Source organism: Macaca nemestrina, chromosome 12 (genome assembly GCF_043159975.1).
Source record: "Macaca nemestrina isolate mMacNem1 chromosome 12, mMacNem.hap1, whole genome shotgun sequence".
Classification (NCBI taxonomy): Eukaryota; Metazoa; Chordata; class Mammalia; order Primates; family Cercopithecidae; genus Macaca; species Macaca nemestrina.
In genome coordinates, this window is record NC_092136.1 from 111,620,091 (window position 1) to 111,632,968 (window position 12,878).

The following is a 12,878-nucleotide window of genomic DNA, read 5'->3' on the forward strand; positions in this document are numbered from 1 at the left end:
GAAGATTTAAAATTCTTTCCTTTGATATTACCAATTTAGGCTTCAGCAGAAGCGACTCTTTCTCCAGAAGCAATCTCAACTGCAGGCATATTTTAATCAGATGCAGATAGCAGAGAGCTCCTACCCACAGCCAAGTCAGCAGCTGCCCCTTCCCCGCCAGGAGACTGCACCGCCTTCTCAGCAGGCCCCACCGTTCAGCCTGACCCAGCCCCTGAGCCCGGTCCTGGAGCCTTCCTCTGAGCAGATGCAATACAGCCCTTTCCTCAGCCAGTACCAGGAGATGCAGCTTCAGCCCCTGCCCTCCACTTCCGGCCCCCGAGCTGCTCCTCCTCTGCCCACGCAGCTACAGCAGCAGCAGCCGCCACCGCCACCACCACCTCCACCACCACGACAGCCAGGAGCTGCCGCAGCCCCCTTACAGTTCTCCTACCAGACTTGTGAGCTGCCGCGCGCTGCTTCCCCGGCGTCAGACTATCCCGCTCCCTGTCAGCATCCTGTGGATGGAGCCCAGCAGAGTGACCTGACGGGGCCAGACTGTCCCAGAAACCCAGGACTGCAAGAGGCCCCCTCCAGCTATGACCCACTAGCCCTCTCCGAGCTGCCTGGACTCTTTGATTGTGAAATGCTAGACGCTGTGGATCCACAACACAACGGGTATGTCCTGGTGAATTAGTCTCAGCACAGGAATTGGGTGGGTCAGGTGAAGGAAGAGTGTATGTTCCTATTGTTATTCCAGCCTTTTAAATTTAAAGCTTATTTTCTTGCCCTCTCCCTGATGGGGAGAAATCGAGTCACCCAACTGGAATCAGAGGGCCTGGCTGGGGTGGATGTTGCTTCCTCCTGGTCCTGCCCCGCCACAGAGTTGCCTGTGGCAAGCGCTGGAACATAGTTGTAGCTGAGGCTTCTGCCCTTAGGTCGAGTGGAGCAAGCTCTCGAGGGCGGCACTGACAAATGTGTTCCTAAGAAGACATTCAGACCCAGGTCTTATGCAGGATTACATCCTCTTATTATCAAGGGCAACCTTGGTGAAAGCAGAAAAGGTGTGTGCTATTGCATATATATGGGGAAAAAAAGGCAATATATTTTTCACTGAAGCCGAGCCACCACATATGGCTACAAGGCAAATCAAGACGACATCAGGAAATCAGATGCACAGGAAATAAAGGAAAGCTGTGCTTTGTCATTGAATCCTAAGTTCTTAGCTGCTGATGCAAGTTGTCCCCCAAGGCCATCACAAAGCAGTGGGGCGTGAGCTCTGTTTCAGGGGCCACTAAATAACAGCTGGTACTGACCCCAGAGACCACCTTCATCTCCACTCGGGAGCAGGTGACATACCCCTTCAGAAGGTGCCCTGGGTTGCCGAGTGTCACAATATACTCAGGACTCCAAAGGTGTCACACGTGGAACTGACAGGAGACCCGCCACCGTGGAGACAGGGGGCAAGAAACTCAAGAACGCATCAAGAGCACCAGCCCTGGGCCAGGGAAGACAGGCTTTTCCTGCAGTCTCTCGTGGACACTGCTGGCTTGGGGGCAGTCGCTCTCCAGGGTACCTGTTGTCTCTTTTCCGATGTAATAACTACTTTGACCTTACACTATATGTTGCTAGTAGTTTATTGAGCTTTGTATATTTGGACAGTTTCATATAGGGCTTAGAGATTTTAAGGACACGAAAAAGGAACTTTTACGTCCCATGTGAAGTGGTAGTGCTGTGCCTTTCCCCCAGATCATGCTTTAATTCTTTCTTTTCTGTAGAAACCAACAGTTTCCATTTATGTCAATGCTAAATCCAAAGTCACTTCAGAGTTTGTTTTCCACCATGTGGGAATCAGCATTCTTAATTTCCTTAAAGTTTTGACTTGTAATGAAATGTTCAAGTATTACAGCAATATTCAAAGAACCACAGATGTGTTAACCATTTAAGCAGATCATCTGCCAAACACATTATATTACTAATAAAACTTAACCAACACTTACAATCCAGTCATCAAAGTAAGTAAAAATTAGATGTTACAGCTAGCTAACTGTATCCCTAGAAATGATGAATAATTTGTCATTTGGACAGTTAACATCCAGGTGTTACAAATTCAGTGTTAATTCTAAAGATGACCATTTCTGCCCTTTAGAATGGCTTGTCCCATCAGCAGATGAATGTGTAAGCACAAAGCATCTTCCTTAAAGCACAAAGAGAGGGACTAACTGATGCTGCATCTAGAAAACACCTTTAAGTTGCCTTTCCTCTTTGTATTAGTGTCCAGGCAGGTGAAGTGTGGAAAGTCTAGGGGCTTCCATTCTGGCCGTGTGAGCCCAGCTCCTACCAACTTCAGTAACTTGAGCAGTCTCTGTTGCTGGCCAGAGACTGCCTGGTCGCCAGCTCACCATGGTGCCAGGACACTTCGCTGAGGCACTGTGCTCGGGGTTGGACTCGGTGTCAGTGGGAAAGGGCAGTGTGGGGACTGTCATTTTTGTGATTTAATAACACAGTGAAAATCCAGGAAGAATGAATTAAGCTCTTTCTGGGAGTTGTTTATTCCCTCATGCTTAAGATTGATGATTTCGTGAAATAAAGAACATCATTTCATTTAAGAGATCATTTCATTAAGATCTCTAATCTGTTTTGAGTCTTTGCAAAATAGCCAGTTATAAAATGGGGCTTGATTTGTTTAGACTGAAGGAAGACGTTTTCCCAAAATATACTACAGAAGTACTACAATATTTGTGATATTAAAATGCCTTCCAGATTGAAAATGGGGGCTGCTCATTTCAGAACTGCAGGAATGGTGTAGTTACAAATCGACATAAACTCCTGCCCCCCAAAAATGCCATGAGCTGCTTAGCCCAGGAGACCTGGGAGCTGTGGCAGGATGGTCAGGCCAGCCGATGAGGGACTGCAGAGAGCTACTGGAAGGTTAAGGACCCAGAGAGAAATCGAGCTGTGCCCCGCGACAGCCAGGCCTATCAGGAGCCGTCAGACACGGCAGCGGCGTGGACACCGGCCTGACGCAGAGCGTGACCCCTCCTGCTGGGACCTGTGTTGTAAGCTCCTATTTGCTTATCTTGTTTATTTCAAGCAGAAATCAATAAATTCCATAACCCTCTGTATTGACTGCAATGTAAGCTGCTGAAGAGACTGGTTCTGTTGGTCAGTCAGGTGTTTGCTCAGCCCCGTCTGGTCACCTGTGCTGCTCTGTCCCTAACTAGTGACCCATGGAAGCTTCCAGGCAGTTTTCTCTTCATCAACACTAATGTAACACTAAGAAGGCTTAGTATCGCTTTTTCTCCGGGGCTACTCTGAAGTACTGACTTGCTTTCCAGTCTGTTTCACATTAGCAGTGTGTACACTACTGTATCATCATCATCAGCTTCATCACCCTGTAAACCAGGCTCCTCTGAAGAGACTTTGGTGAGATAAACATGAGGTAAAAATTTCATTCAGCAAAAAGTGCAATATGTGTGGTACTTTATTTTTTATGTTCTTTTTTTTTAATCCGGGGTATTAGTCTCTGCTTTGGGAGAAATGCACTAGCTCTGCAATTTCCAGCTGGGCAAGTGTGTCTCTAGTATCTCCATGCAACGGATACACTGGTCCCTGTAAGGCAAACAGCATGTTAGCCCGACGGGAAGAGGGGGCCCACTTTCACATTCCCAGTGACACCGACCATCCCAGCTGCCCCCTCGCCACCTCTGCCTGCACTGCCCTCTGCCACCATGGGAACAGAAGGAGGCCAACCCCCTGGAGAATCCCTGGGTGGGAGAGCGTCAGGGCCCAGCAGGGGAGTGGGGATGGGGCTCAGGGACTGTTCGTGCCCATCTGAGCAAACCCCTTCTCTCCTCCATCCACTTTTGCCTCCTAGGAAAGAAAAAGTCAGTGGCCCTTTCCTCCTCAGATATCAAGAACTCCCCGTGTTTAAACCATGTGCTGGAGTCAGGCTGGGACAGACAGGAGCCCAGGACTGAGGCCAGCCCTTGTCTCTTGTGCCCCTTCCCAACTCTGGCGCTGGAGTAATGGGGGGTTCTGTGTTTTGATGGGGAGCAAGGGGGGACCCCCTGTAGGAGTATCGGCCTCTCCCCTGCCCCCTACCCTTTCCCATGGACCGAAGGCTCCAGCAGAAGGGACTCATCGTGAAACTGACCGACTCCCCCACCTCTGCCCACACACCGAGTGTCATCATCAGTCCTAAAGGCAGGAAAACGCTCGCAGAATTCTGCCCACGGGTTAGACGGCGGGGGGGATATTCCCAGCTCCAGTGATCAGGTGATCAGCCAGAAACTACGGCAAGGTGACAAGCAGCAACCTGGAGTCACAGTTGGTCAGGGTCCCAGGCGTGTAGGCACCAAACAGCCTCCGGAGACATGCAGGCGGGTGAGGATGCAAGGACAGGGTGAGTGAGCGGCGCTCCTTTTTGGGGTCCGCCAGCCTCTAATCAAGCCCCAGGTTCATAAATATGTTTGTATTACATTTTAAAACCTGTATCAACAGGCACACTTAAGCTCCCTATTGGTTTAAAGAAAATTCACACTCCAGATAGCTTTTTCCCATTTGACCTCCTGTAGAGACAATATGCAGTGTGTCATTTCACAGAGTCGGTCCCTGTGAACCATGGCTGACCCCCGTGCTGGGGATGACCTGCTACACTTGAACTCCTAACCTGGCTTGCCTCTGCTGCCTCCTGGGAAGCCACCGAGCCACTCGGTCTCTTTGTGCCTAAACATCAAAGGTGAAAATTGGAGAACAGGGAGGCTCGTAAGTTGGAGTCATTGTACAGGCAGGGATCTTTGATCATTTTGTTGCTTCTGGAATTTTTTTTTTTTTTTTTTTTGAGACAGAGTCTTGCTCTGTCGCCCAGGCTAGAGTGCAGTAGTACGATTTCAGCTCACCACAACCTCTACCTCGTGGGTTCAAGCAATTCTCCTGCCTCAGCCTCCCAAGTAGCTGGGACTACAGGTGTGTGCCACCACATCCAGCTAGTTTGTGTATTTTTAGTAGAGATGGGGTTTCACCATGTCCAGGCTGGTCTGGAACTCCTGACCTCAGGTGATCCACCCACCTTGACCTCCCGAAGTGATGGGATTACAAGCGTGAGTCACCGCACCCGACCTGGAATTTTTTTATGGAACTTATCTTCAGAGCGATGTATGAAAGACAAGAGCAGTATCGGCCGGGCGCAGTAGTAGATGAAGTAGATTAGTAGTAGTAGGTGAAACTCTGTCTCTACTAAAAATACAAAAAAATTTGCCGGGTGCAGTGGCGGGCGCCTGTAGTCCCAGCTACTCGGGAGGCTGTGGCAAGAGAATGGCATGAACCTGGGAGGTGGAGCTTGCAGTGAGCCGAGATCACGCCACTGCACTCCAGCCTGGGTGACAGAGTGAGACTCCACCTCAAAAAAAAAAGACAAGAGCAGTATCATCTGCCTTTGTTTCTAAACTGGACAAAAAGATTTTCTTAAAGTTTCTGTCTCCCTTCTGACAGGTTCCACAGCATGGTCTGAAGCACCAGTAATGTCAGAGTCCTTGTCTGGCCCTTGGTGGTGAGTGAACGAAGGCAGTGGAGCCTCTCACCTCCCAGTAGCCTCTCACGTTCTTATTTTACCATTTTTGTCCTAATTAAGGTAGCCTGGCTGATTCTAAAAGACTAGCAGCCATCCTAGGTGCACCCCCACCTTACGTCCACATCTTCTCCAGGCAAGTTTCAACCTATCAGCAGACTCGGGCACACACTGGGGCACAGATAGAGCACCAGGCAGCACTGCCCACAGAGCCACCCAGGGAGAGCTTTGATGGGTTCTGCCCAGATACTGCGCTCGCCCGCCCACAAGGGAGCAATAGCTTATATTTGTACATTAGTTTTACCAAGCACTTTCACAAGGACTCTCTTCTCATCCTCACAACAATTCTATGAAATTAGCTGGGGAGATACTGTCCTTATTTTTCACAGCTGAAGAAACCAAAGCTCTCGGAAGTTTGTGACTTCTCTGAGATCACAGCTGGTGATAGGAGGAGCTGGGACAAGCGCTTGGGCTGACTGGCTTCTGGTTTTGGTTCTCGGGCTGCTTGCTCTGGAAGAAGCCCTGTCTTTCCTCTCTTTCTTCAGTAGCATCTGACTCTTTTCTTAAGCAAACAGCTGTATAAACAAAGCCCCCATTTTGGTCAAGCACAGGGTGACTGTGACATTGTTCCCACAACCTTATTCTCCACTCGACAGCCGCCTGGCTTTGGGGCAGAGGCTGCTTTCAGGTGACAGTGCAGCTGTCCAGGTGGCCGTGCACTGAACCAGGCTGAGGGAGACAAAGACCTCGCAGACCTACCTGCCTTTCAGCATCCAGTTAACTGCAGGAGTTTAGGCTCACCTCAAAGACGCCTAGTTTTTCCAAGTTACAATACAGCAGTTTCCTACAGGACACCCCCCTACTCAGTTGCCAAGGGGCCGCACTGCATGGCATCAGGCCACCACTGCAGGCCAGCAGATTCCACCCCAGGAACCGTCATGAACTCAGCCTTTGTCGAGGGGCATGACATTTCCTTACAGTCAAGCCCCATCAAATAGAAGTGCTTATTACTTTTAGCATTAAAAAAGTAATAACAGACTTTGACTTAATACTCTGTCTTTTCAGAGGCAAAGTGGGTGGGTAGAGGGGAGCTTTAAAAATAGAAGTACAAAACAACATCCTGGAAACATATGACCCCAGACGGAATAATGTCGCATTCCCCAGTGCAGATAACAGGCTGCTGCTGGCTCTGTGGTGTCTGTCTGCTGAAGATTTGCTCAGTCAAGGAAATTCAAGTGGTGAGACCTTTCCACTATGGGCGGTAAGAGAAACCTGCCTTCACCAAAATCTCTGAAGGGGAAAGAAGCGGAGAGAAAGGTTTGCTTCACTTCGGGGACTGCAGTTTGAGAAATAAAAGGGATACAGAGATATTTGCACTTTGTAGAAAGGGCAAGAGTATTTGCTTATATCTGAAGGGAGGCGGGTGGTTTCGCTGGATGTTTGGTCTGAAAGAGTTACTTTTGATAAAGTTAATCTAACTGTAGTTATTTTTTTCTGTGTGCTTTTTTTTTAATTACTAAGAAAAAATTGGTGAGTTCAATAGCTTTGGTATTATGAGTGCAAATCATAATAGCTCCAATTTGAAAAAAAATCAAAAGTGTAACTTGTCACTCAATGTTAGAAAATTGCCTAAAATGCAGTGTAATAAATAATCTTTGTACCAAATGGTAATTTAAATGGGGTAATTTTCTGCAAGGAAAATGTACTGTTTTTATGTTTCCAACCCTCTTGAATTAAAATAAAAACAACTTGTTTTCTAAGAGCCCGGGCGGTGTGAGTGTCAGGTCAATGCGATAGGGCTTTTGCCTCATCGGGCCTTGGGTGGAATTTTTAGAGTAGGGAAGGTGGCTGTGTTCTCTGAGTTCTGGTGCTCATTTCAGGCTCCAGAAAAGGACGGTGGATAATATGTTCTCATTGACGTCAGCAGGGTAAATAATACCTTGCTCTGAATCGCCTGAGTACACGTTAGCCGCTGCAGATCGCTGACGGAAGCACTGCTAACCGCAGCCTGCACAAGGACAGGGCCCCGCTGGGCACTGCTTAATTACTGCTCCTCGATTCGCAGAGTCCCAGGGCAAAGCCCATTGGCCCAGGTAGTCTGGGCAAGCACCTCGTGCCACAGTAGGAGAAGGGGAGGCAGATGCAGGGGGCTTTCCGAGGACAGGCAGCTGCAGGGCAGGGACTGGAAATGGGAGGGGAGGTGCTGCGAGCTGCCAGGCAAAAGACACTGCTATTTAGTCACGATGTCACATCTTCTCTGGGGTCTGCCAAAGGCCTCGACACTGCACGCGCGCTCACACAGTGCACTCCCTCACAGGGGCGGGCACCCTTTTGAGGCCCAGCTCCGCGCCCTCAGGGTGCTGGAGACACCATGTGCCAAGCTGCTCTCCTGCGTCCTGGACCTGTTTCAGTGCCAGGCCCTGAGTGAAAGGCCACTGTTATATCCAGCTTGCTGGCAGCAGGATCTCGACTGAAATTTAGTTTCACTCAAACCATTCCAATTGAGCCCATGCTATAGAACCAAGACAGTTCCCTCCCTGTGGGGTGAGCCGCTGGCCTCTGGGTAGCATTGGGAAGGTGCAGTCGGCAGGGCCCACACTGGCAGAGGCTGGAAGGAGCGGAGACCCCTCCACCGACGTCCACTGCTGTCCGACTGCTGACAATAGCTCAGTTCTGCCTTACACTGGCGGTTACCCCTTGGCTACCCAAAATTTCAGTATTGCTGAGTTTCATTTCTTTTTTAAGGAAAGCACTAAATTTCAGTAACAATGTTTTCCCTTTCCCACCAAATTTCTCCATCATTCTTACTCTGTGTTGCCAAAAACAACTCCAGTGCCCCAGGACGCAGGCAAAATAACAGACCAGTGGCCAGCCAGGCCCCAGCCCCGCACTCCCCAGGACACCCTTCAGTTCTGCGGCCTTTGTGAGTCGAAGGCTCCAGCAGGGTGGGGAAGGAGAGCGGCAGGGAGGCCTGCACCCCAAACCCAGGGTCTCTGCCCGGTGGATGGAACTGGCCAGCAGTGCTTGCATTTCCCAAGTCCTTCATCATGACGCAGGAGAGGTGGGAACAGGACCCAAGGCTGTGCTCCTGGCAAGCAGCTGCTTTCTCCCCCACTAGATCTTAAATTGAGGGCTCACAGATCCCCTTGACATGCAAGCTATGGACTCTTCCCAAAGAGCATGTACACAGACCCAGAACTTCAGACAGAATTTCAGGACAGGAGTTGGTTCCTGGGCCCCCTGAAGCCCCCTCCCGACCAGGGACCAAAGTTAGGAACCCCTGGCCCGGCCTCTGCTCTCTCAGAGTTAAAGTTCTTGGCCAGGCGCTGTGGCTCAGGCCTGTAATTCCAACACTTTGGGAGGCAGAGGCAGGTGGATCACCTGAAGTCAAGAGTTCAAGACCAGCCTGGCCAACATGGTGAAACCCCGTCTCCACTAAAAATACAAAAATTAGCCGGGCGTGGTGGTGGGCACCTGTAATCCCAGCTACTCTGTAGACTGAGGCAGGAGAATCGCTTGAACCTGGGAGGCAGAGGTTGCAGTGAGCCGAGTTTGCACCACTGGACTCCAGCCTGAGCAAGAGGGCAAGACTTCGTCTCAAAAAACAAACAAAGATCACAAGGACCCTCCCTGCTGAGGGGTTCTAATCCCTCCCTGGGTGGATCCAGGTGACAGGGAGCCTCCTGCTCGCTAGCAGCCCATGGGCACCATGGGAGGAACTTCTGGGCGTTGTGCACTAAATCCTGGGCGCTACGTGGCTACAAAGGAAATGTCACCTGCACAGAACACGGCTGCTTTGCCCGGGGGGCTGAGGGCTCTGCGAGGCCTCATTTCAGCCCCGCCAGTGGTTTCAAAAGCTGAGCAGCCCTTGAGCGATGGATTATCACCAGGAATCATCCTGGACAACGTCCCTTAGGAGGCAGATGTGGGTCCTGACTGAAGCGAAGGGAAGGGGCTGGGCCCTCCCTCAGACACAGGTGCCACTGGCACACCTGCCTCCCCCTAGGTATGAAGCTGTGCCCACAAATCACTCAGGCCAAACCAAGGGCAGGCAGGGCCGAGAGCTTGCCAGGTGCCTCTGCCACTGTTCTTTCCAGCAAGCCTTCCTGCTGCTGCCTCCCTTTGTCCGTTTCTGGGGGGATTTCCTAGGGTGGACTGACTCAGAGCTGCTCTGAAATTGGCAGAGAGAGATTCCAAGCCCAGGGAAAGCATGAGCCGGGCTGAGCCCCCAAGCCAGCAGCCAGCACAGTGTCTGGGAGGGAGGAGACAGGAGGGAGCAGCAGCACGGGAAGCGGACTTTCCCGGGAGCCGAGCCCCCAAAAGCTGGATGAGCAGAAAGTTCAGAAAATGTGGGCCCAGAGGAAAATGAGGCATTAAGGATTGCGCTTCTGAAAGGGAGAACTGAGTCACTCTCCCCTCAGGTCAGCTGGCACAGCTCTGGCTCCAGCTCCTCACCCCCCAAAAGTGAGATGCCCAAAGTGGGGCTGACTGACAACTTGGACCCTGAGGAGTCTGTTCACTGTCACCCCAGGGCCACCCACATAGTTGGGGGTGGGACACAATGGAATGGAGGAAAAGCCCACCAAGGCCTTTCCTCCAAGTGAGCCACACACAGCGCCCAGAGTGCACAGCCTTGCCTGTCTCTTCCATCTGGGATCCGCCAGAACTGCCTTCCAGTCACTACAGAGCCCGAATGCTTAGCAGCTCCCCTGTGCCAGCAAATGAGGGCCAAAGGGCAGGCAGGCAGTGGGAGGGAACCAGGGATGAAAGGGCCAGGCAAGGAGGGCTGGGCATGGAGCAAGCCTGGGAGAGCAGGGCCCAGCTCCCACCCAGCCCGGGAGCCGTCACCTGGCCACCCTCCAGGCAGGGACAGTCCGGGAGGCAGCAAAGAACCTCTGACAGAGGCCTCAGCCCCTGGCGCCCTCTCAGCCCTGCCACTAACCCAGGCAAATCATTGTAAAGGCTGGTGTCTCCAGTGGTAGCTTGGAGCACAGGCTGGCTGGCTTCACCCCTGGGTTTACTGCGAGGGGCAAAGGCAGCCTGGCATGGCACTGCCCGGCAGACCCCCACTCCCCTGGAGGGCTGTCACAGAGTTCCACTCTGCTTGTCTTTAACTCCTGCCTGCCCCAACACTAGGTACAGAAAATGGCTGTTTCTTGCCTGTGAGCTCTGTCTTCACCGACTTAAGTGTGGTTGCGCTGTTCTGAGCATCTGCTCCAGGCTAAGAACTGGGAACTCTGCCCCAGAATTTCTGAATTTTGGGAAATGAGTTCTAGGCAGCATCAGCTATGGGTACCACAAACATAAGAACATCCCTGAGAATCTCTGTCACAGGTAGGACAACTTTCAGGTCAACCTCCAGTATGGAGACTTGGAAGGCCTGGGGTCTTTTTGTGCAGATGGCTCAGTCCCCAGGCCCCACAGTGGAGAGGGCACTGACAGGAGGTCAGCCTAAGGACCTGCTCCCGTGGGCCCTGTCACCGGCCTGTGTCTGACTTCCCCATGGACTTCAAGGTCCAACTCCCTTAGCTGGAGGCCAGTGGGGATGGGATCCAGCATCCCTGGGCTTTGGGCTTTGTCATCAGTCCTCAGTTTGACTGGACTCACACCTCCTGTAGTCTTTCTGGGTTCAGGAGAACCAATCTGCTGGCCAAGAGGTTGGCCCTTAAGGAGCTCCTCCTCTTCGGGCACCCCCAGCGGAGCTCCTCAGAGCTGCCCTTGAGACCCCCCGGGCAGCGCGAAGGCCCTGCCAGCCTAACTCTCTGGGAGGGACAGGGACACGCAGCCTCCCCCGATGCTAGAGGCTGGCTCTAGGACAAGCAAGGTTCCTGAGCTGCAGAATGGCTCCAGCCTCAGGCCCAGAACAGCCTGCTTCACCAGCAGGAGCTAATTCGATCCAGAGAAGAGACACAGGTCAAAAGGCCCAAGTCAGAGACCCTCAGGGCCCAAGGGACTCTCTGAGTTTGGGGAAAATAAGGAAGGCAGGAAAAACCAGAAACAAGAGTAGAAGGGGCATGGAAGGCAGAAGATGGTGTTAGCTGAGACGCGGTACAGGGGCTGGTCTCAGGTCAGTGTGTGTACAGGACAGACTGTCTGCAGAGAAAAGGAAGAGGAGGAGGGTGGACGCAGTCAGGCAATGTCTGTAGCCATTATTTATGGATGCTTCACTTGATTTTAGTCTCCAAACCTGGGCTCGGCATGGAGACTGAATGTCCCTCACAGCTGCTCCTTCCTGCAATAACAAGACTGACATCACTGTTGTCAGGGAAATGGTGTTTTGATTAAAATCATGTGACAGCTACTTCGTGATTCAATAAACAAATCCCCTGTTAACCCTCGCCTGACAAGGCCTGCCAGCAGCTTCATCGGGGAGCCCCCCGCGTCCCGTCCGGGAGCGAGCCGCCGCGCGGACCCCGGGCAGCACGGTGTGGGAGGTGACCCACGCTGCTCCCTGGCAGATCCTGCCTGGGGGACACACGTGACATCCAACACACAGGCACCTCCACAGACTTCAAGGGCGCCAAGGAGGCGCCCTTCACCAAGGGAGACTGGCTCTCGCCCCTTCCATTCTCTCTTCAAGTGATGGGCCCAGCCCCTGGAATGTCCAATGGCTCCCTGAGAGCCCTGAGGGTGGCTGAGAACGGATGGTTCCCGGGGCTCTCAACAGCAAGGCGCTCACTCTCACCCCGTTCGGACAGACTGGCAAGTCCACTACACACCCTAGACAGTGAGGGGTTAAGAACAATTTCTGGTTGCAATTGGATGACTTCCTGGATCACTCACTTGGCTGCTGGCCCCTGACACACAGGGTTCTGCCTGGCAACAGCGAATTCCCTTTCCATCTCCCCCTCGGGTCATTTTCCTTAAGTGAAACAAATGCATGGAAGGCTCCCTGAGTCATGGGGCGGGGGATTTTTCTGAGTTAAATGAACTGAAGCCTCAGAGGCCTAGCACCAATGGGCCTCCTTTCCTGGAAAGAAAGATTCTCAAATAGACATGACAGAGGTTGGGGGAGATTCATGAGGGACTGAAAAATGATGACAGCACTTAACCACCTAGGGTGGGTGAGGATGACATGAGATTTAAAGTGCCTGACAAGGGGCTGCAGTGACCAAGGCTCAAGTAACGACAGTTAATTCTCCATAACTCCTCAGCTAGCAGAGGCACAGCTCGGGCCGTCAGAGCTGAGCAGGTCAGCCAGCCATGGGAGGGCCACCTCAATGACCCACGCTCAGATCGGGTCTTACCACGCATTTATGGCATAAGCAGTTGGCTCTGAATTTGTAGGAAGATGTAACCCCTTTCTTCCCAAAGAAGTCTGTGGTTTAGGCCT

At 51.9% G+C, this 12,878-nt stretch overlaps 2 protein-coding genes across 8 annotated transcripts in view; one reads left to right on the plus strand and one right to left on the minus strand.

The window, feature by feature from the left end:
* The window catches only part of LOC105493623 (salt inducible kinase 2), a 122,141-nt gene extending 120,108 nt beyond the window's left edge, over nt 1–2,033 (plus strand). Inside the window, exon 16 of one of the 2 annotated variants that reach the window (XM_011761423.3) lies at nt 40–2,033. In XM_011761423.3, the coding sequence (XP_011759725.1) occupies nt 40–673 (634 nt within the window). In that variant the 3' untranslated portion in view covers nt 674–2,033. The remainder of the gene's footprint in view (nt 1–39) is intronic. The other variant, XM_011761424.3, reaches the window with a different exon arrangement.
* Nucleotides 1–12,878, minus strand: part of LOC105493624 (protein phosphatase 2 scaffold subunit Abeta) — a 52,819-nt gene that overhangs the window by 9,341 nt on the left and 30,600 nt on the right. For 4 of the 6 annotated variants that reach the window (XM_071075947.1, XM_011761427.3, XM_011761425.3 and 1 more), the window contains one exon: nt 3,443–3,588. The exons of the other annotated variants lie outside the window; for them this stretch is intronic. In XM_071075947.1, the coding sequence (XP_070932048.1) occupies nt 3,496–3,588 (93 nt within the window). In that variant the 3' untranslated portion in view covers nt 3,443–3,495. Of the gene's footprint in view, nt 1–3,442; nt 3,589–12,878 lie in introns of those variants that run through there. 6 annotated transcript variants of the gene reach the window in all.